This window comes from Scyliorhinus torazame, chromosome 4, assembly GCF_047496885.1.
Source record: "Scyliorhinus torazame isolate Kashiwa2021f chromosome 4, sScyTor2.1, whole genome shotgun sequence".
Taxonomy (NCBI): Eukaryota; Metazoa; Chordata; class Chondrichthyes; order Carcharhiniformes; family Scyliorhinidae; genus Scyliorhinus; species Scyliorhinus torazame.
Window position 1 is genome coordinate 348,783,615 of NC_092710.1, and position 27,630 is coordinate 348,811,244.

At 50.0% G+C, this 27,630-nt stretch overlaps 1 protein-coding gene across 1 annotated transcript in view; it reads right to left on the reverse strand.

The window, feature by feature from the left end:
- The window catches only part of LOC140411509 (dynein axonemal heavy chain 6-like), a 1,703,852-nt gene that overhangs the window by 14,413 nt on the left and 1,661,809 nt on the right, over positions 1-27,630 (reverse strand). The window contains exons 72-74 of the mRNA XM_072500595.1: positions 24,191-24,415; positions 9,348-9,463; positions 2,379-2,535 (exon numbers count right to left, since the gene is read on the reverse strand). Coding sequence (XP_072356696.1) covers positions 2,379-2,535; positions 9,348-9,463; positions 24,191-24,415 — 498 coding nt within the window. The remainder of the gene's footprint in view (positions 1-2,378; positions 2,536-9,347; positions 9,464-24,190; positions 24,416-27,630) is intronic.

Consider the following 27,630-nt stretch of genomic DNA (forward strand, 5'->3'; position numbering starts at 1 on the left):
TCTCCACACACATTGATACTATCCATCTCTCCACACACACTGATACTATCCATCTCTCCACACACACACTGATACTATCCATCTCTCCACACACACACTGACACTATCCATCTCTCCACACACACAGATACTATCCATCTCTCGACACACACTGATACTATCCATCTCTCCACACACACTGACACTATCCATCTCTCCACACACACTGATACTATCCATCTCTCCACACACACACACATACTATCCATCTCTCCACACACACACTGATACTATCCATCTCTCCACACACACTGATACTATCCATCTCTCCACACACATTGATACTATCCATCTCTCCACACACACTGATACTATCCATCTCTCCACACACACTGATACTATCCATCTCTCCACACACACTGATACTATCCATCTCTCCACACACACACACATACTATCCATCTCTCCACACACACACTGATACTATCCATCTCTCCACACACACTGATACTATCCATCTCTCCACACACACTGATACTATCCATCTCTCCACACACATTGATACTATCCATCTCTCCACACACACTGATACTATCCATCTCTCCACACACACACTGATACTATCCATCTCTCCACACACACTGACACTATCCATCTCTCCACACACACAGATACTATCCATCTCTCGACACACACTGATACTATCCATCTCTCCACACACACTGACACTATCCATCTCTCCACACACACTGATACTATCCATCTCTCCACACACACACACATACTATCCATCTCTCCACACACACACTGATACTATCCATCTCTCCACACACACTGATACTATCCATCTCTCCACACACATTGATACTATCCATCTCTCCACACACACTGATACTATCCATCTCTCCACACACACTGATACTATCCATCTCTCCACACACACTGATACTATCCATCTCTCCACACACACTGATACTATCCATCTCTCCACACACACACACATACTATCCATCTCTCCACACACATTGATACTATCCATCTCTCCACACACACACATACTATCCATCTCTCCACACACACTGATACTATCCATCTCTCCACACACACTGATACTATCCATCTCTCCACACACACTGATACTATCCATCTCTCCACACACACACACATACTATCCATCTCTCCACACACACTGATACTATCCATCTCTCCACACACACTGATACTATCCATCTCTCTACACACACTGATACTATCCATCTCTCCACACACACTGATACTATCCATCTCTCCACACACACTGATACTATCCATCGCTCCACACACACTAATACTATCCATCTCTCCACACACACTGATACTATCCATCTCTCCGCACACTCTGATACTATCCATCTCTCCACACACACTGATACTATCCATCTCTCTACACACACACTGATACTATCCATCTCTCCACACACACTGATACTATCCATCTCTCCACACACACTGATACTATCCATCTCTCCACACACATTGATACTATCCATCTCTCCACACACACACTGATACTATCCATCTCTCCACACATACTGATACTATCCATCTCTCCACACACACTGATACTATCCATCTCTCCACACACGCACAGATACTATCCATCTCTCCACACACACTGATACTATCCATCTCTCCACACACACTGATACTATCCATCTCTCCACACACACTGATACTATCCATCTCTCCACACACACACACATACTATCCATCTCTCCACACACACACTGATACTATCCATCTCTCCGTACACACACTGATACTATCCATCTCTCCACACACACTGATACTAGCCATCTCTCCACACACACTGATACTATCCATCTCTCCACACACACAGATACTATCCACCTCTCCACACACACACTGATACTATCCATCTCTCCACACACACACTGATACTATCCAACTCTCCACACACACTGATACTATCCATCTCTCCACACACTCACTGATACTATCCATCTCTCCACACACACTGATACTATCCATCTCCCCACACACACTGATACTATCCATCTCTCCACACACGCACTGATACTATCCATCTCTCCACACACACTGATACCATCCATCTCTCCACACACACTGACACTATCCATCTCTCCACACACACTGACACTATCCATCTCTCCACACACACGGATACCATCCATCTCTCCACACACACTGATACTATCCATCTCTCCACACACTCCCCGTTCCTGCCACCCTCCATCCTTCCATTGTTCATCTCGTCTCCTCTTTCCCCAAGCTTTGTTGAGCTCCTGAAACCGCTGCATTTAAACCTGGGTCGTTAAGTTGCCAACCCCTCCACCCATACTTGTTTGATGTTTTTTGGTCAGTCTGTTTCCCCTCACCAGGCGACACGAGAAATATCAGTGGCGTGTAGGCATCAGTCTCATCAAATGCGTCCTGGAGGTTGACTGCGGGACTTGGCAGAAAGTCTGGTCCAAGCTTCTCTGCAACAAACTCCCTCACTGCCGCGATTAGGCACTCTCGCCGCAGGACCTTTATCTGGGAAAGACAGCACATGTGATGATCAGTTTCTCTGAATTTCATATTTTCCACCAACACAGATTAAATTTGTTGAAGTCGTACCTCATACAAAGGAAGATGGTTGTGGCCCAAGGGAATTGGAGAATAGCTAATGTTGTGGCTTTGTTTCAGAAAGTTAGCAAGAATAATCCAGGAAATTACAGGCCGACGAGCCTTACGTCAGTGGTAGGGAAATTATTGGAGAGGATTCTTCGAGACAGGATCTACTCCCATTTGGAAGCAAGTGGACGTATTAGCGAGAGGCAGCACGGTTTTGTGAAGGGGAGGTCGTGTCTCACTAACTTGATCGAGTTTTTTGAGGAGGTGACAAGGATGACTGATGACGGAAGAGCAGAGGATGATATTTGTGGAATTGCAGACAGTGATGAGGACTGTCAGAGGATACAGCAGGATATAGATGAGTTGGAGACTTGGGCGGAGAAATTGCAAATGGAGTTTGATCCGGACAAATGTGTGGTAATACATTTCGGGTAGGCCTAATACAGTTGGGAAATATACAGTAAATGGCAAAACTCATGAATATTGATAAGCAGAGAGATCTTGGTGTACAGGTCCACAGGTCACTGAAAGGGGCAGCACAGGTGGAGAAGGTAGTCAAGAAGGCATACGGCATGCTTGCCTTCATTGGTCTGGGCATTGAGTCTAAAAATCGGCAAGTTTTGCTGCAGCTGTATAGAACTTTAGTTAGGCCACACTTGGAATATAGTGTTCAATTCTGGTCACCACACTACCGGAAGGATGTGGAGGCTTTGGAGAGTTTTGTGAGGGCCACGAAGAATCCAGCACGAGTTTTAAGGATACAAAGTAATAACATTTATTTACAATAACATATATATATATATATATAACAGCAGCAGCAACTTCCCTTGCTGCACACTTCTTCCTGCTGGTTCCAAACTGGCCAGCTTTATTTATACTAGGAGTTTACTAATGGTTTCTCCGCCCCCCTCATTGGGGAAGCTCATACTCCCACAGGATTGTGGGATTGTCATTAGACCCCAGCCAATGGTAAGTAGGCAGGTTATAACATCCCTCCCCCTCAAAGTCCAAGGAATCCACCGAAGGCCCTGGCGAAGGAGGGCGTCGGACTCGTTTGGCCGCAGGCCGGACACCATTTGCACGCGGCGCTGGATTAGGCGGCGTGTAACGAGACGGAGACCGGCGCTTCCGTGATGAACGGCGCAACGGTTGTACATCCACGGCCCATGGACCTGAGGATTCCCCCTCTGATGCATCATGTGTCTCCATCTCGGAGTCAGAGTCTGCTGCCTCCGTCATGTCAGCGTCTCTATCTCCATTCGGTTCCGTAACGACCTGCGCAGGCTTCGAGTGAGGCACCAGTGGAAGATTGTGAGGACTACCTTCCCTTGTCTCTGGTCTCTGCGGCTGTAGAAATGAGCTCCGGGGGCAGGGAATCTTTTGAGGGGATAGTCTTCTGGACCGAATGTGGTCTACATGTTTGCGCTGGAGACGACCCTGGGCTTGCACTTGGTAAGATATAGGGCCCGTTTGGCGAAAGATTACACCAGGAACCCATTGGGCACCACCAGCAAAATTCCGAACGAACACTGGGTCACCGGGCGCAAACTGCCGAATCGGCCGATGCCGAGAAAATCCCTGTCCCTGCCGTTCTTGTGTGCAGCGTACTTTTGCGCCAATGTCCGGGAAAACCATACTAAGGCGGGTGCGAAGTCTCCGGCCCATTAGGAGTTCTGCGGGAGCTACCCCAGTCACTGCATGGGGGGCGGTCCTGTACGTAAACAAAAAGCGAGCCAGTCTCGTGTCCATTGATCCGGAAGACTGCTTCTTTAGGCCTCTTTTGAATGTCTGCACTGCGCGCTCTGCCAACCCATTTGAAGCCGGGTGGTAAGGGACAGTGCGGATATGGCGGATGCCGTTCATCTTCATGAACCTCGCAAACTCCTCACTCGTGAATGGAGTGCCGTTATCCGATACCAGCACCTCGGGGAGGCCATGCGTACTAAACGATAAACACATCTTTTCAATTGTTGCGCAGGACGTTGTCCCCTGCATCTTATGCACCTCTAGCCATTTAGACTGGGCGTCAATTAGTAGAAGGAACATGGATCCTTGAAAAGGGCCTGCGAAATCTGCATGTAAACGTGCCCAAGGCCGCCCTTGCCATTCCCAGTGATGTAGGGGCGTGGCCGGCGGAAGCTTCTGATGCTCCTGGCAAATGGAGCAGTTTTGGGCCACCTTCTCAATGTCGGTGTCGAGGCCTGGCCACCAGACATAACTCCGGGCCAACATTTTCATTTTGGTCACGCCTGGATGCCCATTGTGCAAGTCTGATAGTATCAGCTCCTGGCCTTTTTCCGGGACAATCACACGCGTCCCCCACAAGAGGATGCCGTCTTCCACGCTGAATTCTGACAGCTTGTAGGAAAATGCCCGCAACTCGCCTGGGAGCTGTCTATGCTGCCCACCATACAGGACTATGTGCCGAACCTTTGACAGGACTGGCTCCGTCTGGGTCCACTCACGGATCTGTGTTGCCGTGACAGTCAAGGTGTCCATAAAATTTAGGGTTGCAACCACCTCACCGGTCGTGGGGGTCGACATGGGGCCGGTCGATAAAGGCAATCGTCTCAGTGCGTCGACATTCGCTATCTGCGTACCTGGTTTGTGCTCCAGAGGATACTCGTATGCAGCAAGCAACAAAGCCCAGCGCTGGATCCGTGCGGAAGCAATGGGCGGTATTGGCTTATCCTCTCTGAAAAGTCCCAGCAGGGGCTTATGATCAATCACGATAGTGAAATGGCGGCCATACACGTACTGGTGGAAGCGTTTCACCGCAAAAACCACTGCCAGGCCCTCCTTCTCGATCTGCGCGTACTTCTTCTCCGCTGCAGTCAATGTGCGGGAGGCGACAGCTATCGGTCGCTCGGCCCCGTTCTCCATCTTGTGGGACAGGACAGCCCCAATACCATACGGGGATGCATCACATGTGACGAGCAAAGGCTTTCCAGGATCATAGTGGGTTAGTAACCCAGACGACGACAATTGTTGCTTTACCCGCCGGAAAGCGGTTTCTTGCGGCTGACCCCAAACCCAGGTGTGATTTTTCTTTAGCAGAAGGTGCAACGGGGCCAGCGTAGTTGCCAGATTGGGGAGGAACTTCCTGTAATAGTTTACGAGACCGAGAAAAGAACGAAGATGCGAAGTGTCAGTCGGTGTGGGGGCATGTTGAATTGCACGCACCTTCTCTGCGACGGGGTGCAAACCTTCGCGGTCCACCCGATAACCTAGGTAGACTACTTCCTTAGCCTGAAATATGCACTTTGTGCGACGTAAACGGACTCCAGCCTCCGAAAGGCGTCAAAGGACAGCCTCCAGATTTTCCAAATGTTCCTGCTCCGACGTCCCTGTAATCAAAACATCATCTAGGTAGACAGCCACACGTGGTAAACCTCTCAAAATGCCCTCCATAACACGTTGAAAAATTGCGCAGGCAGAGGATACTCCAAAGGGCAACCGTGTATATTCATACAGGCCCCGGTGTGTATTAATCGTTACATATGGTCGGGAGGCAGGGTCCAGCTCCAACTGCAGGTAGGCGTGACTCATATCTAATTTTGTGAACGAGAGTCCGCCTGCAAGTTTCGCGTAGAGATCCTCTATGCGAGGCATTGGATATTGGCCGAGTTGGGAAACCGTATTCACTGTAAGTTTATAGTCGCCACACAAGCGAACTGTGGCATCTGGCTTCATTACAGGTACAATTGGTGCTGCCCAGTCAGCAAAACAGGCGGGCCTGATAATACCCAAACTCTCCAAACGAGTGAGCTCCCCTTCTACCTTCTCGAGCGAGGCGTAAGGCACCGGGCGTGCCCGGAAATAGCGCGGCGTGGCTCCTGGTTCGACTTGGATATGGGCTACGGCCCCTTTTATTTTCCCCAGACCAGGCTGGAATACCTCTGGGTATCGTCCTAGCACCTCAGTCAACCCTTCAGAAACTGTTTGGAGGATGTGCTGCCATTGCAACCGCAAATGGCGCAACCAGTCCCGACCCAACAGGCTGGGTCCATGGCCGCGCACCACGATAAGTGGGAAACGCCCCTCCTGGCGTCCATAAGCAACAGGGGTCATTGTAGTTCCTGCAATGTCCAGTGGTTCCCCCGTGTAGGTGGCCAACCTGGCCTGTGAGTCGGTTCATGTAAGGGTCTGTACACCCTGCTTGATGCGGTCGAATGTCCTCTGGGCGATCACGGAGACCGCTGCGCCAGTATCCAACTCCATCTCAAGCGGGTGGCCATTGACCCGTACTGTCACCTTAATGGGGGCCACACGGGGAGCTGCCACACAATGCAGCTGCAGGCAGTCGTCCTCCGTCTCCACGTCCTCAGGAGTAGTCGCCGCAGGTTCATCCACATGGAAGGTACGGCCCCTGGGCTGATCCCAGTTACGGCCCCTGGGCTGGTCCCAGTTTCGGTCGGAACGACGGCGCCTCTGGCGCCCCCAGGACCGCCGTCCGCGACGGGGTCGGCGCCTACAAGTCTGACACGGACATGGCTCCTCATCCATTGGCTCTGGAGAAGGCTCCCTTCGGGGAGGAATGTCCGACGGCCACTGGCGTCGGTCCGGGCGTTGCCTCGCCCAAGGTACCGCAGGAGTGCGGGGGGACGTTTTCGGACGGAAGGGGTTGCGCCCCAAGGCATGCACTTCCATTCCCTGTAGCTCCTGCACTCCTCGTTCTGCGCTCTCTCGGGACAATACTCTTTGAATGGCCTGTTGAAAAGTCAATATTGGCTCAGCTAACAACTTCCTCTGGGTGGCCGCATTGTTAATACCGCAAACCAAACGGTCGCGTAACATTTCTGACAAGGTCTCACCATAGTCACAGTACTCCGCAATCCTGCGTAGCCTGGATAGAAAATCGGCAAGGGATTCTCCAGGGGTCCTCTCAGCGGTATTTAACCGGTAACGCTGGACTATCGTGGACGGGGTTGGGTTAAAGTGTTGCCCCACTATATTCACAAGTTCATCAAACGTTTTGGTGTCCGGCGCAGCTGGATACGTAAGGCTCCTAATCACCCCAAACGTATGCGGGCCGCAGGCGGTGAGCAATATGACCACCTGGCGCTCATTTTCGGTGATATTGTTTGCCCGGAAATAGTAACGCATCCGTTGTGTGTACTGGTTCCAGCTTTCCAGCGCAGCATCAAATACATCCAAACGTCCGTACAGAGGCATGGTGTAATAGAAAACAACTTCCAACCTGTATCCAACAAAAATCCAGGGAGGTGGCTTCAGCAGTGTAGACAGCTATTCACTTTTACCTTCGTCGCCAGTTTTGTGAGGGCCACGAAGAATCCAGCACGAGTTTTAAGGATACAAAGTAATAACATTTATTTACTATAGCAATATATACATAACAGTAGCAGTAACTTCCCTTGCTACATACTCCTTCCTGCTGGTTCCTGAACTGGCCAGATTTATTTATACTAGGAGATTACTAATGGTTTCTCCGCCCCCCTCATTGGGGAAGCTCATACTCCCACAGGATTGTGGGATTGTCATTAGTCCCCAGCCAATGGTAAGTAGGCAGGTTATAACAGAGAGGGTGCAGAAGAGATTTACCAGGATGTTGCCTGGTATGGAGGGCATTAGCTATGAGGAGAGGTTGGATAAACTCGGTTTGTTCTCACTGGAACAACAGAGGTTGAGGGGCGACATGATATAAGTCTACAAAATTATGAGGGGCAGAGACAGAGTGGATTGTCAGAAGCTTTTTGATTTGATTTGATTTATTGTCATATGTACCGAAGTACAGTGAAAAGTATTTTTCTGTGGCCAAGGGAATGAACACAATAGACAAAAGAATAATCAACAGAGAACATTGACAAATGGTACATCGACAAACAGTGATTGGTTACAGTGCGGAACAAGGGGCCGAACAAAGCAAATACATGAGCAAGGGCAGCATAGGGCGTCGTGAATAGTGTTCTTACAGGGAACAGATCAGTCCGAGGGGGAGTCGTTGAGGAGTCTAGTAGCTGTGGGGAAGAAGCTGTTCCTATGTCTGGATGTCCGAGTCTTCAGACTTCTGTATCTTCTGCCTGATGGAAGGGTCAGGAAGGACGCAATGCCTGGGTGGGAGGGGTCTCTGATAATGCTGCCTGCCTTCCTGAGGCAGCGGGAGGTGTAGACAGAATCAATGTGAGGGTGGCAAGCTTGTGTGATGCCAGGGTGGGTTTTCCCAAGGTGGGAGAGTCAATTACTACGGGACATAGGTTTAAGATGTGAGGGGCAACGTTTAAAGGAGATGTGCAAGGGAGGCTTTTTTACACAACGGGTGGTGGGTGCTTGGACCTCGCTGTCGGAGGAGGTGGTTCTATGTCAGATATGATCGTGACATTTAAAGAGCGTGTTGATAAATACATGAACAGGATACGAATCGAGGGACATGGACCCCGGAAGTGTAGAAGGTTTTAATTTAGACGGGCAGCATGGTCGGCGCAGACTTGGAGGGCCGAAGGGTCTGTTCCTGTGCTGTCATGTGTCGCTGTTCTTTGTTCTCAGGTTTTGTGGAGAGAAGAGCAGCGTTAACCTTTCAAGTTGAGGATTACTTCTTCAGAAGTGATCAGATTTACTCGTAGCTATCATATTTATACTCCCTAATTTTGAACTTCACCAACAATTGCAAACATCTTTCTACATCTTGTCACAACTTGTATCCGCTTTGTCAATACTTCACAGGTTGCATTCGAGTCATGTTTCCTGTCTGGAGTAAGGAATATATTTCTTACCAAGATGAGGCACTGGAAAGGTGTCAATAATTCCCATGGAAAGATTGTTTGTTCTTCGATGTTCTGCTCCAAGAGACTGCTCCCAGATGGACTACGGGTGACGACTGAGCTCAAACCTACACATCGCATGGGTGGAGATTGGAAAACGCAATGAGAACAATGTACACTGTATGGCTGCAATGCCAGTCAATCTTTCAGCATCTCACTGCTCCTGTAGATCAGCAACACTCAGAGCAGATACCGGCACACACTCCAGATACCGGCACACACTCCAGATACCGGCACACACTCCAGATACCGGCACACACTCCAGATACCGGCACACACTCCAGATACCGGCACACACTCCAGATACCGGCACACACTCCAGATACCGGCACACACTCCAGATACCGGCACACACTCCAGATACCGGCACACACTCCAGATACCGGCACACACTCCAGATACCGGCACACACTCCAGATACCGGCACACACTCCAGATACCGGCACACACTCCAGATACCGGCACACACTCCAGATACCGGCACACACTCCAGATACCGGCACACACTCCAGATACCGGCACACACTCCAGATACCGGCACACACTCCAGATACCGGCACACACTCCAGATACCGGCACACACTCCAGATACCGGCACACACTCCAGATACCGGCACACACTCCAGATACCGGCACACACTCCAGATACCGGCACACACTCCAGATACCGGCACACACTCCAGATACCGGCACACACTCCAGATACCGGCACACACTCCAGATACCGGCACACACTCCAGATACCGGCACACACTCCAGATACCGGCACACACTCCAGATACCGGCACACACTCCAGATACCGGCACACACTCCAGATACCGGCACACACTCCAGATACCGGCACACACTCCAGATACCGGCACACACTCCAGATACCGGCACACACTCCAGATACCGGCACACACTCCAGATACCGGCACACACTCCAGATACCGGCACACACTCCAGATACCGGCACACACTCCAGATACCGGCACACACTCCAGATACCGGCACACACTCCAGATACCGGCACACACTCCAGATACCGGCACACACTCCAGATACCGGCACACACTCCAGATACCGGCACACACTCCAGATACCGGCACACACTCCAGATACCGGCACACACTCCAGATACCGGCACACACTCCAGATACCGGCACACACTCCAGATACCGGCACACACTCCAGATACCGGCACACACTCCAGATACCGGCACACACTCCAGATACCGGCACACACTCCAGATACCGGCACACACTCCAGATACCGGCACACACTCCAGAGACCGGCACAATCTCCAGAGACCGGCACAATCTCCAGAGACCGGCACAATCTCCAGAGACCGGCACAATCTCCAGAGACCGGCACAATCTCCAGAGACCGGCACAATCTCCAGAGACCGGCACAATCTCCAGAGACCGGCACACACTCCAGATATCGGCACACACTCCAGATATCGGCACACACTCCAGATACCGGCACACACTCCAGATACCGGCACTCACTCCAGATACCGGCACTCACTCCAGATACCGGCACTCACTCCAGATACCGGCACAAGCTCCAGATACCAGCACAAGCTCCAGATACCAGCACAAGCTCCAGATACCAGCACAAGCTCCAGATACCAGCACAAGCTCCAGATACCAGCACAAGCTCCAGATACCAGCACAAGCTCCAGATAGCAGCACAAGCTCCAGATAGCAGCACAAGCTCCAGATAGCAGCACAAGCTCCAGATAGCAGCACAAGCTCCAGATAGCAGCACAAGCTCCAGATAGCAGCACAATCTCCAGATAGCAGCACAATCTCCAGATAGCAGCACAATCTCCAGATAGCAGCACACACTCCAGATAGCAGCACACACTCCAGATAGCAGCACACACTCCAGATAGCAGCACACACTCCAGATAGCAGCACACACTCCAGATAGCAGCACACACTCCAGATAGCAGCACACACTCCAGATAGCAGCACACACTCCAGATAGCAGCACACACTCCAGATAGCAGCACACACTCCAGATAGCAGCACACACTCCAGATAGCAGCACACACTCCAGATAGCAGCACACACTCCAGATAGCAGCACACACTCCAGATAGCAGCACACACTCCAGATAGCAGCACACACTCCAGATAGCAGCACACACTCCAGATAGCAGCACACACTCCAGATAGCAGCACACACTCCAGATAGCAGCACACACTCCAGATAGCAGCACACACTCCAGATAGCAGCACACACTCCAGATAGCAGCACACACTCCAGATAGCAGCACACACTCCAGATAGCAGCACACACTCCAGATAGCAGCACACACTCCAGATAGCAGCACACACTCCAGATAGCAGCACACACTCCAGATAGCAGCACACACTCCAGATAGCAGCACACACTCCAGATAGCAGCACACACTCCAGATAGCAGCACACACTCCAGATAGCAGCACACACTCCAGATAGCAGCACACACTCCAGATAGCAGCACACACTCCAGATAGCAGCACACACTCCAGATAGCAGCACACACTCCAGATAGCAGCACACACTCCAGATAGCAGCACACACTCCAGATAGCAGCACACACTCCAGATAGCAGCACACACTCCAGATAGCAGCACACACTCCAGATAGCAGCACACACTCCAGATAGCAGCACACACTCCAGATAGCAGCACACACTCCAGATAGCAGCACACACTCCAGATAGCAGCACACACTCCAGATAGCAGCACACACTCCAGATAGCAGCACACACTCCAGATAGCAGCACACACTCCAGATAGCAGCACACACTCCAGATACCAGCACACACTCCAGATACCAGCACACTCTCCAGATACCAGCACACACTCCAGATACCAGCACACACTCCAGATACCAGCACACACTCCAGATACCAGCACACACTCCAGATACCAGCACACACTCCAGATACCAGCACACACTCCAGATACCAGCACACACTCCAGATACCAGCACACACTCCAGATACCAGCACACACTCCAGATACCAGCACACACTCCAGATACCAGCACACACTCCAGATACCAGCACACACTCCAGATACCAGCACACACTCCAGATACCAGCACACACTCCAGATACCAGCACACACTCCAGATACCAGCACACACTCCAGATACCAGCACACACTCCAGATACCAGCACACACTCCAGATACCAGCACACACTCCAGATACCAGCACACACTCCAGATACCAGCACACACTCCAGATACCAGCACACACTCCAGATACCAGCACACACTCCAGATACCAGCACACACTCCAGATACCAGCACACACTCCAGATACCAGCACACACTCCAGATACCAGCACACACTCCAGATACCAGCACACACTCCAGATACCAGCACACACTCCAGATACCAGCACACACTCCAGATACCAGCACACACTCCAGATACCAGCACACACTCCAGATACCAGCACACACTCCAGATACCAGCACACACTCCAGATACCAGCACACACTCGATACCAGCACACACTCCAGATACCAGCTCAAACTCCAGATACCAGCACATTCCCCAGATACCAGCTCAAACTCCAGATACCAGCACAATCTCCAGATACCAGCACAATCTCCAGGTACCAGCACAAACTCCAGGTACCAGCACAAACTCCAGGTACCAGCACAAACTCCAGATACCAGCACAAACTCCAGATACCAGCACAAACTCCAGATACCAGCACAAACTCCAGATACCAGCACAAACTCCAGATACCAGCACAAACTCCAGATACCAGCACAAACTCCAGATACCAGCACAAACTCCAGATACCAGCACAAACTCCAGATACCAGCACAAACTCCAGATACCAGCACAAACTCCAGATACCAGCTCAAATTCCAGATACCAGCTCAAACTCCAGATACCAGCATAAACTCCAGATACCAGCACAATCCCCAGATACCAGCACAATCCCCAGATACCAGCACAATCCCCAGATACCAGCACAATCTCCAGATACCAGCGCAATCTCCAGATACCAGCGCAATCTCCAGATACCAGCGCAATCTCCAGATACCAGCACAGCTCCAGGTACCAGCACAAACTCCAGATACCAGCACAATCTCCAGATTGTGAGGCCTGTTAAGGGGCACAAAGGTACACACTGTATTCTTCTCTTTGAAGTTTTAGTGTGAGTCATCCTAAAGTCTGTATAAAAGACAGACAGAAAGCGCACATTAGTAAGCATTGTGCAGGTCAAGGAGACACAGCCCGAGTGCGTGAGACACAGACAGAGTGAGAATTTGGTAATTTGGTGCAGTGAGGTAACCAGGAAAGCCGTTCGGAGGAGGAGGAGCAGTCTCTGTGAGTATAAAAACCTAACGGTAACTTCCTGTTTTCCAGTTTTTTTCCCAAAAGTGACGTCAGAGGGAAGCTGTGATCTGATTGGTTGATAGCAAATCTGCCCCAAATTTTTTTTAAAACACAGCTAAACTCGTAAACTTAAATTAAACTAATTAATTAATTAGAGATGGCTGGTCAGGTGATGTGCTTGGGCTGCTTGATGTGGGAGCTGGCAGATCCCATTGCGAGCTGCAGCGACCACATCTGCAGTAAGTGTTGGCTGCTTGAAGAGCTCCGGCTCAGAGTTGATGAGCTGGAGTCTGAGCTTCAAACACTGAGGCACATCCGGGAGGGGGAGACTTACCTGGACACTGTTTCAGGAGGCAGTCACACCTGTCAGAGTAAGTAGTTTAAATCCTGCCAGTGGCCAGGGACAGCAGGGTGTGACTGCAAGTCAGGCAGGTAAAGGGAACCAGCAGTCAGGAACTCAGGAGCCTCAGCCCTTGACCCTGTCCAACAGGTACGAGGCACTTGCTCCCTGTGTGGATGGCGAAGAGGGCTGCAGGAAGGATGAGTCAGCTGACCAAGGCACCATGGTTCAGCAGGCCATTCAAGGGGAGGGAGTAAATAGGCAAGTTGTAGTTGTAGGGGATTCTATTATCAGGGGGATAGATAGTATCCTTTGTGAGCAGGATAAAGAGTCCCGCATGGTATGTTGCCTGCCCGATGCTAGGGTGCGGGACATCTCTGACCGGCTTGAAAGGATACTGGAGAGGGAGGGGGAGGATCCAGTTGTTGTGGTCCATGTCGGTACCAACAACATAGGCAAGTCTAGAAAAGAGGACCTGTTTAGAGATTATAAAGAGCTAGGATTCAAATTAAAAAACAGGTCCTCAAGGGTCATAATCTCCGGATTACTGCCCGAGTCACGTGCAAATTGGCATAGGGAGGCAAGAATAAGGGATGTTAACACGTGGCTGAAGAGTGGTGTGGGAATGAGGGGTTCCTTTTCATGGGACACTAGCATCAGTTTTGGGACAGGGGGGACCTATACCATTGGGATGGTCTCCACCTGAACCGAGCTGGGACCAGTGTTCTGGCGAAAAGAGTAAATAGGGTGGTCAATAGTACTTTAAACTAAAGATTGGGGGGGAAGGGAAAGTCAGGGAACCAAGAGGTGAAGTAATCAGTGGGAAGCGTAGCTGCTTAGGAATACAAAAAAGCACGAAAAGACAGAACTCAGGAGAGGTTACGATAGTCCCCATCCCACAAAATATGACACAGTGTATGGAAAGGCTCAGTAAACCAAGGTCCACCACACTAAGAAAACAAAAAGGGACAGTCAATAGAGAATTAAAGGTGCTATATTTAAATGCGCGCAGTGTACGGAACAAGGCAGATGAGCTTGTGGCCCAGATTGTGACTGGCAGGTATGATGTGGTAGGCATCAGAGAGACATGGTTGCAGGGGGTTCAAGACTGGCATTTAAACATCCAGGGATTCACAACCTATCGAAAAGACAGAGATGGGGGCAGAGGGGGCGGGTTTGCCTTGTTAATTAGGAATGAAATTAAATCAATAGCACTAAATGACATAGGGTCAGATGATGTGGAGTCTGTGTGGGTAGAGTTGAGGAACCACAAAGGCAAAAAAAACATAATGGGAGTTATGTACAGGCCTCCTAACAGTGGTCAGGACCAGGGGCACAAAATGCACCACAAAATAGAAAGTGCACGTCAGAAAGTGCTGGGAGAGGTGAGTGCACAAAAGGTGTGGCAGGAGTGCCTTTAGTCACGGAGTGCTGATTGGAACAGAGTGCATCTGAGTTTAGGTGAGTGACTGAGTGCTGATTGGAACAGAGTGCATCTGAGTTTAGGTGAGTGACTGAGTGCTGATTGGAACAGAGTGCATCTGAGTTTAGGTGAGTGACTGAGTTCGGGTGAGTGACTGAGTTTAGGTGAGTGACTGAATTCGGGTGAGTGGCGAGAGAGGGCTGTGTTTTTGTTGCTGTTCGGGTTTATGCTTGAGGTTATATAAAAAAAAATTTTTTTTTTTTTTTTTTAAATTTAAATTAATTAACTAGTTGAATATGGCTGGACAGGTGATGTGTTGTTGCTGTATGATGATGGAACTGGCGGATCCCATTGAGACCGTCAGTGACCACATCTGCAGCAAGTGTTGGCTGCTCGAAGAATTTTGGCTCAGAATTGATGAGCTGGAGACCGAGCTGCACACACTGCGGCACATCAGGGAGGGGGAACATTACCTGGATGCTTTGTTTTAGGAGGCAGTCACACCCGGTAGAATAAGTACTGTTAATTCGGACAGTGGTCAGGGACAGAGTGGTGTGACAGCAAGGGAGGCAGGTTGGGGGATCCTGAGTTCAGGAGTTGAGGAGCCTCAGCCCTTGACCTTGTCCAACAGGTATGAGGTACTTGCTCCCTGTGTGGATGAGGAAGAGGGCTGCAGGGAGGATGCGTTGACTGACCACTGCACCGTGGTACAGGAAGCCATTCAAGAGGGGGGAGCAAAAAGACAAGTGGTAGTTGTAGGGGATTATATAATTAGGGGGATTGATGACATCCTTTGTAAGCCAGATCGTGAGTCCCGCATGGTATGTTGCCTGCCCGGTGCCAGGGTGAGGGACATCTCTGATCGGCTTGAAAGGATTTTGGAGAGGGAGGGGGAGGATCCAGTTGTTGTCGTCCAGGATGGGACTAACAACATAGGTAAGACTAGGAAAGAGGACCTGTTTGGGGATTATCAAACACTAGGGACTCAATTAAAGAACAGGTCCTCCAGGGTTATAATCTCTGGATTACTACCCGAGCCACGTGCCAATTGGCATAGGGTTGAGAAAATTAGAGAAGTTAACACGTGGCTAAAGGAGTGGTGTGGGAAAGAGGGATTCCATTTCATGGGGCATTGGCATCAGTACTGGGGCAGGAGGGACCTGTACCGTTGGGACGGTCTTCACCTGAACCATTCTGGGACCAGTGTTCTAGCGAATAGGATAAATAGGTTGGTCACAAGGACTTTAAACTAGCAAGTTGGGGGGAAGGGAAGTGTAAAGTTATGGACAGTATAATGGTTAATGGAGATCAAGGCAGCAGGTTACGTGACAGGTTATTATGTAGAGATATGGGTTCAAAGACAAGGAAAATTAGGAGAAAGTGTAAGAGGAAAAATAAATTGCGAAAAGTTACTGATCAAGGTGTTAGGATTCATAACAAAGACATAAAAAACAGCATAAGTGTACTTTACCTGAATGCTGGTAGTATACGAAATAAGGTAAATGAGTTGATGGCGCAAATCATTGTGAATGACTATGATTTAGTGGCCATTACTGAAACATGGTTAAAAGATGGTCTCGACTGGGAGTTAAATATCCAAGGGTATCAGACTATACGAAAGGATAGAATGGACGGTCAGGGCGGTGGTGTAGCTTTGTTGTTGAAGGATGGCATCCAGGCAATAGTAAGGGATGATATTGGTGCTATGGAGGACAAGGTTGAATCAATTTGGGTGGAAATCAGGAATAGTAAGGCGAAAAGGTCACTGATAGGAGTAGTCTATAGGCCACCAAATAGTAACAGGATGGTAGGGCAGGCAATAAGCAAAGAAATAACGGATGCATGTAGAAATGGTACAGCGGTTATCATGGGAGATTTTAATCTGCATATCGAATGTGCCCGGGATAATTTCCTGGAACAGTATGTAATGGAACCTACAAGGGAACAAGCGGTCCTAGATCTGGTCCTGTGTAATGAGGCAGGATTGATTAATGATCTCATAGTTCGGGATCCTCTTGGAAGGAGCGACCACAATATGGTGGAATTTAAAATACAGTTGGAGAATGACAAGGTAAAATCAAACACTAGTGTTTTGTGCTTAAACAAAGGTGATTACAATGGGATGAGAGAAGAACTAGCTAAGGTAGACTGGGAGCAAAGACTTCATGGCGAAGCAGTTGAGGAACAGTGGAGAACCTTCCGAGTGATTTTTCACAGTGTTCAGAAAAGGTTCACACCGACAAAAAAGAAAGACGGTAGAAAGGGGAAAAATCGACCGTGGATATCTAAGGAGGTGAGGGAGAGTATCAAATTGAAGGAAAAAACATACAAAGTGGCAAAGTATAGTGGGAGACTAGAGGACTGGGAAGTCTTTAGGGGACAACAGAAAGCTACTAAAAAAGCTATAAAGAAGAGTAAGGTAGACTATGAAAGTAAACTGGCTCAGAACATAAAAGCAGATAGTAAAAGCTTCTACAAATATATAAGACAAAAAAGAGTGGCTAAGGTAAATATTGGTCCTTTGGAAGATGAGAAGGGAGATTTAATAATAGGAGACGGGGAAATGGCTGAGGAGCTGAACAGGTTTTCTGGGTCAGTCTTCACAGTGGAGGACACAAATAACATGCCAGTGACTGATGGAAATAAGGATATGATAGGTGAGGACCTTGAGATGATTGTAATCACTAAGGAGGCAGTATTGGGCAAGCTAATGGGGCTAAAGGTAGACAAGTCTCCTGGCCCTGATGGGATGCATCCCAGAGTGTTAAAAGAGATGGCTAGGGAAATTGTAAACGCACGAGTGATAATTTATCAAAATTCACTAGACTCTGGGGTGGTCCCAGAGGATTGGAAAGTAGCAAATGTGACACTACTGTTTAAAAAAGGAGGTCGGCAGAAAGCGGGTAATTATAGGCCAGTAAGCTTAACTTCGGTTGTAGGGAAAATGCTGGAATCTATCATTAAGGAGGAAATAGCGGGGCACCTGGAGGGAAATTGTCCCATTGGGCAGACGCAGCATGGGTTCACAAAGGGTAGGTCGTGTCTGACTAATTTGGTAGAATTTTTTGAGGACGTTACCAGTGCAGTAGATAACGGGGAGCCAATGGATGTGGTATATCTGGATTTCCAGAAAGCTTTTGACAAGGTGCCACACAACAGGTTGCTGCATAAACTAAAGATGCATGGCATTGAGGGTAAAGTGGTAGCATGGGTAGAGGATTGGTTAACTAACAGAAAGCAGAGAGTGGGGATAAATGGGTGTTTCTCTGGTTGGCAACCTGTAACTAGTGGGGTCCCTCAAGGATCAGTGTTGGGCCCGCAGTTGTTCACAATTTACATAGACGATTTGGAGTTGGGGACCAAGTGCAATGTGTCAAAGTTTGCAGACGACACTAAGATGAGTGGTAAAGCAAAAAGGGCAGAGGATACTGGAAGTCTGCAGAGGGATTTGGATAGGTTAAGTGAATGGGCTAGGGTCTGGCAGATGGAATTCAATGTTGCCAAGTGTGAGGCTATCCATTTTGGGAGGAATAACAGCAGAATGGATTATTATTTAAACGGTAAGATGTTAAAACATGCTGCTGTGCAGAGGGACCTGGGTGTGCTGGTGCACGAGTCGCAAAAAGTTGGTGTGCATGTGCAACAGGTGATTAAGAAGGCTAATCGAATTTTGTCTTTCATTGCTAGAGGGATGGAGTTCAAGACTAGTGAGGTTATGCTGCAATTGTATAGGGTGTTGGTGAGGCCGCATCTGGAGTATTGTGTTCAGTTTTGGTCTCCTTACCTGAGAAAGGACATATTGGCACTGGAGGGAGTGCAGAGGAGATTCACTAGGTTGATCCCAGAGTTGAGGGGATTAGATTATGACGAGAGGTTGAGTAGACTGGGACTGTACTCATTGGAGTTTAGAAGGATGCGGGGGGGGGGATCTTATTGAGACATATAAAATTATGAAGGGAATAGATAGGATAGATGCGGGCAGGTTGTTTCCACTGGTCGGGGAAAGCAGAACTACGGGGCATAGCCTCAAAATAAGGGGAGGTAGATTTAGGACGGAGTGTAGGAGGAACTTCTTCACCCAAAAGGTTGTGAATCTCTGGAATTCCTTGCCCAGTGAAGCAGTTGAGGCTCCTTCTTTAAACGTTTTTAAGAAAAGGATAGATGCCTTTCTAAAGAATAAAGGGATTCGGGGATATGGTGTACGGGCCGGAGAGTGGAGCTGAGTCCACAAAGATCAGCCATGATCTCATTGAATGGTGGAGCAGGCTCGAGGGGCCAGATGGCCTACTCCTGCTCCTAGTTCTTATGTTCTTATGTGAAGGCAAGGTCACAGCGATCATGGGGGACTTCAATATGCAGGTGGACTGGGTAAATAATGCCGCCAGAGGACCCAAGGAAAGGGAATCCATTGAATGTTTACAGGAGGGCTTTTTGGAACAGCTTGTGATGGAGCCCACGAGGGAACAGGCCATTCTGGACTTAGTGTTATGTAATGAGCCAGACTTGATTAAAGATCTTAAAGTAAGGGAGCACTTAGGAGGCAGTGATCATAATATGGTAGAATTCAATCTCCAATTTGAAAGAAAGAAGGTAGAATCAGATGTAAAGGTGTTACAGTAAAAATAAAGGTAACTACAGGGGCATGAGGGAGGAACTGACGAAAATCGACTGGGAGCAGAGCCTAGTGGGAAAGACAGTAGAACAGCAATGGCAGGAGTTTCTGGGAGTAATTGAGGACACAGTACAGAGGTTCATCCCAAAGAAAAGAAAGGTTATCAAAGGGGGGATTAGGCAGCCATGGCTAACAAAGGAAGTTAGGGAATGCATCAAAGCAAAAGAGAAGCCTATAATGTGGCAAAGAGTAGTGGGAAGTCAGAAGATTGGGAAGGCTACAAAAACAAACAGAGGATAACAAAGAGAGAAATAAGGAAAGAGAGAATCAAATATGAAGGTAGGCCAGCCAGTAACATTAGGAATGATAGTAAAAGTTTCTTTAAATACATTAAAAACAAACGGGAGGCAAAAGTTGACATTGGGCCGCTCCAAAATGACGCTGGACAAATAGCTGAGGAACTGAATAAGTACTTTTTGGCAGTCTTCACAGTAGAAGACATGAGTAATATCCCAACAATTCAGGAGAGTCAGGGGGCAGAGTTGAATATGGTAGCCATCACAAAGGAGAAACTGCTAGGGAAACGAAGAGGTCTAAAAATTGATAAATCTCTGGGCCCAGATGGGCTACATCCTCGAGTTCTAAAGGAGATAGCTGAAGAAATAGTGGAGGCGTTAGTTATGATTTTTCAAAAGTCACTGGAGTCAGGGAAAGTCCCAGAGGATTGGAAAATCGCTGTGTTAACCCCCCTGTTCAAGAAGGGAACAAGGAAAAAGATGGAAAATTATAGGCCAATTAGCCTAACCTCGGTTGTTGGCAAGATTCTAGAATCCATTGTTAAGGATGAGATTTCTAAATTCTTGGAAGTGCAGAGTCGGATTAGGACAAGTCAGCATGGATTTAGTAAGGGGAGGTCGTGCCTGACAAACCTGTTAGAGTTCTTTGAAGAGAGAACAAATAGGTTAGACCAAGGAGAGCCAATGGATGTTATCTATCTTGACTTCCAAAAGGCCTTTGATAAGGTGCCTCACGGGAGACTGCTGAGTAAAATAAGGGCCCATGGTATTCGAGGCAAGGTACTAACATGGATTGACGATTGGCTGTCAGGCAGAAGGCAGAGAGTTGGGATAAAAGGTTCTTTTTCGGAATGGCAACCGGTGACGAGTGGTGTCCCGCAGGGTTCAGTGTTGGGGCCACAGCTGTTCTCTTTATATATTAACGATCTAGATGACGGGACTGGGGGCATTCTGGCTAAGTTTGCCGATGATACAAAGATAGGTGGAGGGGCAGGTAGTATGGAGGAGGTGGGGAGGCTGCAGAAAGACTTAGACAGTTTAGGAGAGTGGTCCAAGAAATGGCTGATGAAATTCAACGTGGGCAAGTGCGAGGTCTTGCACTTTGGAAAAAAGAATAGAGGCATGGACTATTTTCTAAACGGTGACAAAATTCATAATGCTGAAGTGCAAAGGGACTTGGGAGTCCTAGTCCAGGATTCTCTAAAGGTAAACTTGCAGGTTGAGGCCGTAATTAAGAAAGCAAATGCAATGTTGTCATTCATCTCAAGAGGCTTGGAATATAAAAGCAGGGATGTACTTCTGAAGCTTTATAAAGCATTAGTTAGGCCCCATTTAGAATACTGTGAGCAATTTTGGGCCCCACACCTCAGGAAGGACATACTGGCACTGGAGCGGGTCCAGCGGAGATTCACACGGATGATCCCAGGAATGGTAGGCCTAACATACGATGAACATCTGAGGATCTAGGGATTATATTCATTGGAGTTTAGGAGGTTGAGGGGAGATCTAATAGAAACTTACAAGATAATGAATGGCTTAGATAGGGTGGATGTAGCGAAGTTGTTTACATTAGCAGGGGAGACTAGGACCCGGGGCACAGCCTTAGAATAAAAGGGAGTCACTTTAGAACAGAGATGAGGAGAAATTTCTTCAGCCAGAGAGTGGTGGGTCTGTGGAATTCATTGCCACAGAGGGCGGTGGAGGCCGGGACGTTGAGCGTCTTTAAGACAGAAGTTGATAAATTCTTGATTTCTCGGGGAATTAAGGGCTATGGAGAGGGAGCGGGTAAATGGAGTTGAAATCAGCCATGATTGAATGGTGGAGTGGACTCGATGGGCCGAATGGCCTTACTTCCGCTCCTAAATCTTATGGTCTCATGGTCTTATACCAGCACAATCTCCAGATACCAGCACAATCTCCAGATACATGCACAAACTCCATATTCCAGCACAATCTTCAGATACCAGCACAATCTCCAGATACCAGCACAATCTCCAGATACCAGCACAATCTCCAGATACATGCACAAACTCCAGATTCCAGCACAATCTTCAGATACCAGCACAATCTCCAGATACCAGCACAATCTCCAGATACCAGCACAATCTCCAGATACCAGCAGCATAAACTCCAGATACCAGCAGCACAAACTCCAGATACCAGCACAATCTCCAAATACCAGCACAATCTCCAGATACCAGCACAATCTCCAGATACCAGCAGCACAAACTCCAGATACGAGCACAATCTCCAAATACCAGCACAATCTCCAGATACCAGCACAATCTCCAGATACCAGCACAATCTCCAGATACCAGCACAATCTCCAGATACCAGCACAATCTCCAGATACCAGCACAATCCCCAGATACCAGCACAATCCCCAGATACCAGCACAATCTTCAGATACCAGCACAATCTTCAGATACCAGCACAATCCCCAGATACCAGCACAATCTCCAGATACCAGCACAAACTCCAGATCCCAGCACAATTTCCAGATACCAGCACAATATCCAGATACCAGCATAAACTCCAGATACCAGCACAATCTCCAGATACCAGCATAAACTCCAGATACCAGCACAATCCCCAGATACCAGCACAATCCCCAGATACCAGCACAATCCCCAGATACCAGCACAATCTCCAGATACCAGCACAAACTCCAGATACCAGCACAAACTCCAGATACCAGCACAATCTCCAGATACCAGCATAAACTCCAGATACCAGCACAATCTCCAGATACCAGCACAATCTCCAGATACCAGCACAATCTCCAAAGACCAGCACAAATTCCAGATACCACCACAATCTCCAGATACCAGCACAATCTCCAGATACCAGCACAATCTCCAGATACCAGCAGGCAATCCCGATACCAGCACTGATTCTAGATACCAGCACAAATTCCAGATCCCAGCAGATAATCCAGATCCCAGAACACATTCCAGAGGCCAGCAGACATTCCAGAGGCCAGCAGACATTCCAGAGGCCATCAGACATTCCAGAGGCCAGCAGAAATTCCAGAGGCCAGCATTCATTTCAATTACCCAGAGGAAGACCCAGAGGGTTTGGGCAAATTTAGAAACTGGGTCAGGGAGGCTTCCCTCCTTCTGCTCCCACTCCAGGCAGACATGCCCATCACCACCTCTCACTCCAGGCAGACATGCCCATCACCACCTCTCACTCCAGGCAGACATGCCCATCACCACCTCTCACTCCAGGCAGACATGCCCATCACCACCTCTCACTCCAGGCAGACATGCCCATCACCACCTCTCACTCCAGGCAGACATGTCCATCACCACCTCTCACTCCAGGCAGACATGCCCATCACCACCTCTCACTCCAGGCAGACATGCCCATCACCACCTCTCACTCCAGGCAGACATGCCCATCATCACCTCTCACTCCAGGCAGACATGCCCATCACCACCTCTGATCTGGACTTCCTGACCAACCACCGCTCCCCTCAGCCCAACCCCTTCTTCCCCCATCCCTTACCTGGGGTCTGTGCAACTCATTTGTCACTAAGCTGCCCGCCCCCTCCCATTTTGGCCCTAACATGGGTAACCACTGCCACCGTTGGGGGTTACCAGATGATGTCTGCCGTCGGTATGTCAACAGCAGAAAGAGGAAGGTTCAGATTCCCTCATTTTCATCTAAGGGAGAAGGAGATTCATAAAAAGGAAACACTTGAACCAATGAGCGGAGTGTAGAATGTTAGGCTCAAACTGAGATCAGTCCAGGATCATTCTGGGCTCCACACTGTACCTGGTCTTGAGTCCTTCCCAAGTTTGTGGAAAGGCTTTCTCATGAAATGATAAAGTTCCTCTGCCACCTGGAAGTATTCCCACTGGATCGGATTTGTGTTCATTGATGTGCAGAGCAATGCGAAGGAGTTCATATGGGTGTTGAGATACAGACATTGCTTCCACGTGGCTCCTGTCATCCATTGGGCGTTTAGACTTTGCTCAAACCAAGAGTGAGCTTTTGTTTCTGCACAAACAAAAGTTAAATCTTCCTGAAATAGGAACATTGTGGCTGACTTAATTCATTTAATAAGCTCCAGCCCCTATTTCTGATTCCAAAGAACAAAGAACAATACAGCACAGGAACAGGCCCTTCGGCCCTCCAAGCCTGCGCTGGTCACGTGTCCAATCTAGACCAACCTCCTGTATCCTTCCATACCCCGTCTGTTCATCTGCCTATCCAGATATGTCTTAAGGGTCGCTAAGTATCTGTCTCAACCACCTCACTTGGCCGTGCATTCCAGGCCACCACTACCCTCTTGCGTAAAAATCTCCCCCCGCACATCTCCACTGAACCTATCCCCCCTCACCTTGAACCTGTGCCCCCTTGTAATTGTCATTTCCGCCCTGGGAAAAAGCCTCCAAGTGTTCACCCTATCTATACCCCTAATAATTTTATAAACTTCTATCAGGTCGCCCCTCAGCCTCAGTCTCTCTAGGGAGAACAATTCCAGTTTAATCAATTTCTCCTCATAGCTAATACCCTCCATATCAGGCAACATCCTGGTAAACCTTTTCTGTACTCTCTCCAAATCCTCTACATCCTTCTGATAGTGCGGTGAGCAAGGGCGTCATTCTCCGACCCCCCGCTGGGTCGGAGAATGGCCGTTGGCCGCCGTGAATCCCGCCCCCGCCGAAGTCTCCGCTCCCGAAGATTGGGCGGGGGCGGGAATCGGGCCGCGCCGGTTGCCGGGACCCCCCGCTGGATTCTCCGGCCCGGATGGGCCGAAGTCCCGCCCAGAAATTGCCTGTCCCGCCGGCGTAAATCAAACCTGGTATTTACCGGCGGGACCAGGCGGCGTGGGCGGGCTCCGGGGTCCTGGGGGGGGGGGGGGCGCTGGGCGATCTGACCCCGGGGGGTGCCGCCATGGTGGCCTGGCCCGCGATCGGGGCCCACCGATCCGCGGGTGGGCCTGTGCCGTGGGGGCACTCTTTCCCTTCCGCCTCCGCCACGGTCTCCACCATGGCGGAGGCGGAAGAGACTCTCCCCACTGCGCAGGCGCGGGAAACTGACTGCGGCCGTTAACGCTCCCACGCATGCGCCGGGAAACTGACAGCGGCCACTGACGCTTCCGCGCATGCGCCGCATTTCCGCGCCAGCTGGCGGGGCAACAAACGCCATTTCCGCCAGCTGGCGGGGCGGAAATCCCTCCGGCGTCGGCCTAGCCCCTCAATGTTGGGGCTAGGCCGCCAAAGATGTGGAGCATTCCGCACCTTTAGGGCGGCGCGATGCCCGTCTGATTGCCGCCGTCTTTGGCGCCATTCGGCGGACATCGCGCCGTTGGGGGAGAATTTCGCCCCAGAATTGGACACAGTGGGCGCGATTCTCCGACCCAGCACCAGGTCGGAGAATCGCCGGGAGCTGGTGTGAATCCTGCCCCTGCCGTGTCCCGAATTCTCCGCCACCAGAGATTCGGCGGGGGCGGGAAACACTCCCGGCGATTCTCCGGCCCGCGATGGGCCGAAGTCCCGCCGCTGTCAACCCAGCTGCCAGGAATCAAACCACCTTGTGAACGGCGGGACAAGGCGGCGCCTGTGCCGTGGGAGCACTCTTTTTCTTCCGCCTGCACCATGGTCTTCACTATAGCGGAGGCGGAAGAGACCCCCTCCCCTGTGCATGCGCGGGGATGACATCAGCAGCTGCTGACACTCCCGTGCATGCGTCGCCCGGCGAAGACCTTTCGGCGCCGGCTGGCGTGGCGCCAAAGGCCTTTCCCGCCAGCCGGCGGAGCGGAAACCACTCCGGCGCGGGCCTAGCCCCTCAAGGTGAGGGCTTGGCCCCTAAAGGTGCGGAGAATTCCACACCTTTGGGGCGGCCCGATGCCGGAGAGGTTCCCGCCACTCCATTACGCCGGAACCCCCCGCCGGGTAGGGGAGAATCCCACCCAGTATTCCAAATGTGGCCTAACCAACGTTCTATATAACTGTAACACAATTTTTGAGCTTTTACACTCGATACCCCGTCCTATGAAGGCAAGCATGCCATATGCTTTCTTTAACACCATTTCCACCTGTGCTGCCACTTTTAAGGATCTGTGGACCTGCCCAGATCTCTGTGTGTCTATGTTCCTGATGGTTCTGCCATTTATTTTATAGCTCCCACCTCAATTCGATCTCCCAAAATGCATCACCTCGCATTTGTTCGGGTTAAATTCCATCTGCCATTTCTCTGCCCAATTTTGCAGCCTATCTATATCCTGTTGTATTCTCTGACAATCTTCATCACTAGGGCAGCACGGTAGCATGGTGGTTAGCACAATCGCTTCACATCTCCAGGGTCCCAGGTTCGATTCCGGCTGGGGTCACTGTCTGTGCGGAGTCTGCACATCCTCCCCGTGTGTGCATGGGTTTCCTCCGGGTGCTCCGGTTTCCTCCCACAGTCCAAAGATGTGCAGGCTAGATGGATTGGCCATGATAAATTGCCCTTAGTGTCCAAAATTGGCCTTAGTGTTGGGTGGGGTTACTGGGTTATGGGGATAGGCTGGAGGTGTGGGCTTGGGTAGGGTGCTCTTTCCAAGAGCCGGTGCAGGCTCGATGGGCCGAATGGCCTCCTTCTGCATTGTAAATTCTATGAAATTCTATCCGCAACTCCTACAATCTTAGTATCATCTTGCTAATCAGACCCGCCACGTTATCTTCCAAGTCATTTATTTATATTACAAAGAGCAGAGGTCCCAGAACTGATCCCTGCGGAATCAGTTAGACCTCCATTTGGAAAAACACCCTTCCACTACTACCCTCTGTCTTGGCCATCTTTCTATGGCCAAGCCAGTTCTGAATCCATCCAGCTAGTTGGGGGGGAGGGGGGGTCCGTGCCGGGGAGGGGGATGGTGGGTCCGTGCCGGGGTGGAGGTTGGGGTCCGTGCCGGGGTGGAGGTTGGGGGGGGGGGGTCCGTGCCGGGGTGGAGGTTGGGGGGGGTCCGTGCCGGGGAGGGGGATGGGGGGGTCCGTGCCGGGGAGGGGGATGGGGGAGGTCCATGCCGGGGAGGGGGATGCGAGAGCAAGTGAGTTGGTCCACCTGGCCAGGTGCCAGCCTCCAACAGTTGGACCCATGCGGTCCATGCCACCTGGCTGGGGGGGGAGGGGATATGGGCAATGATGACATGTCGTCGTTCCCCTCCCCCCCACCAGGCCATCATGTTTTCCGATCATCCAGCGATGTTGGCCGCCGTGGCGGCAGCC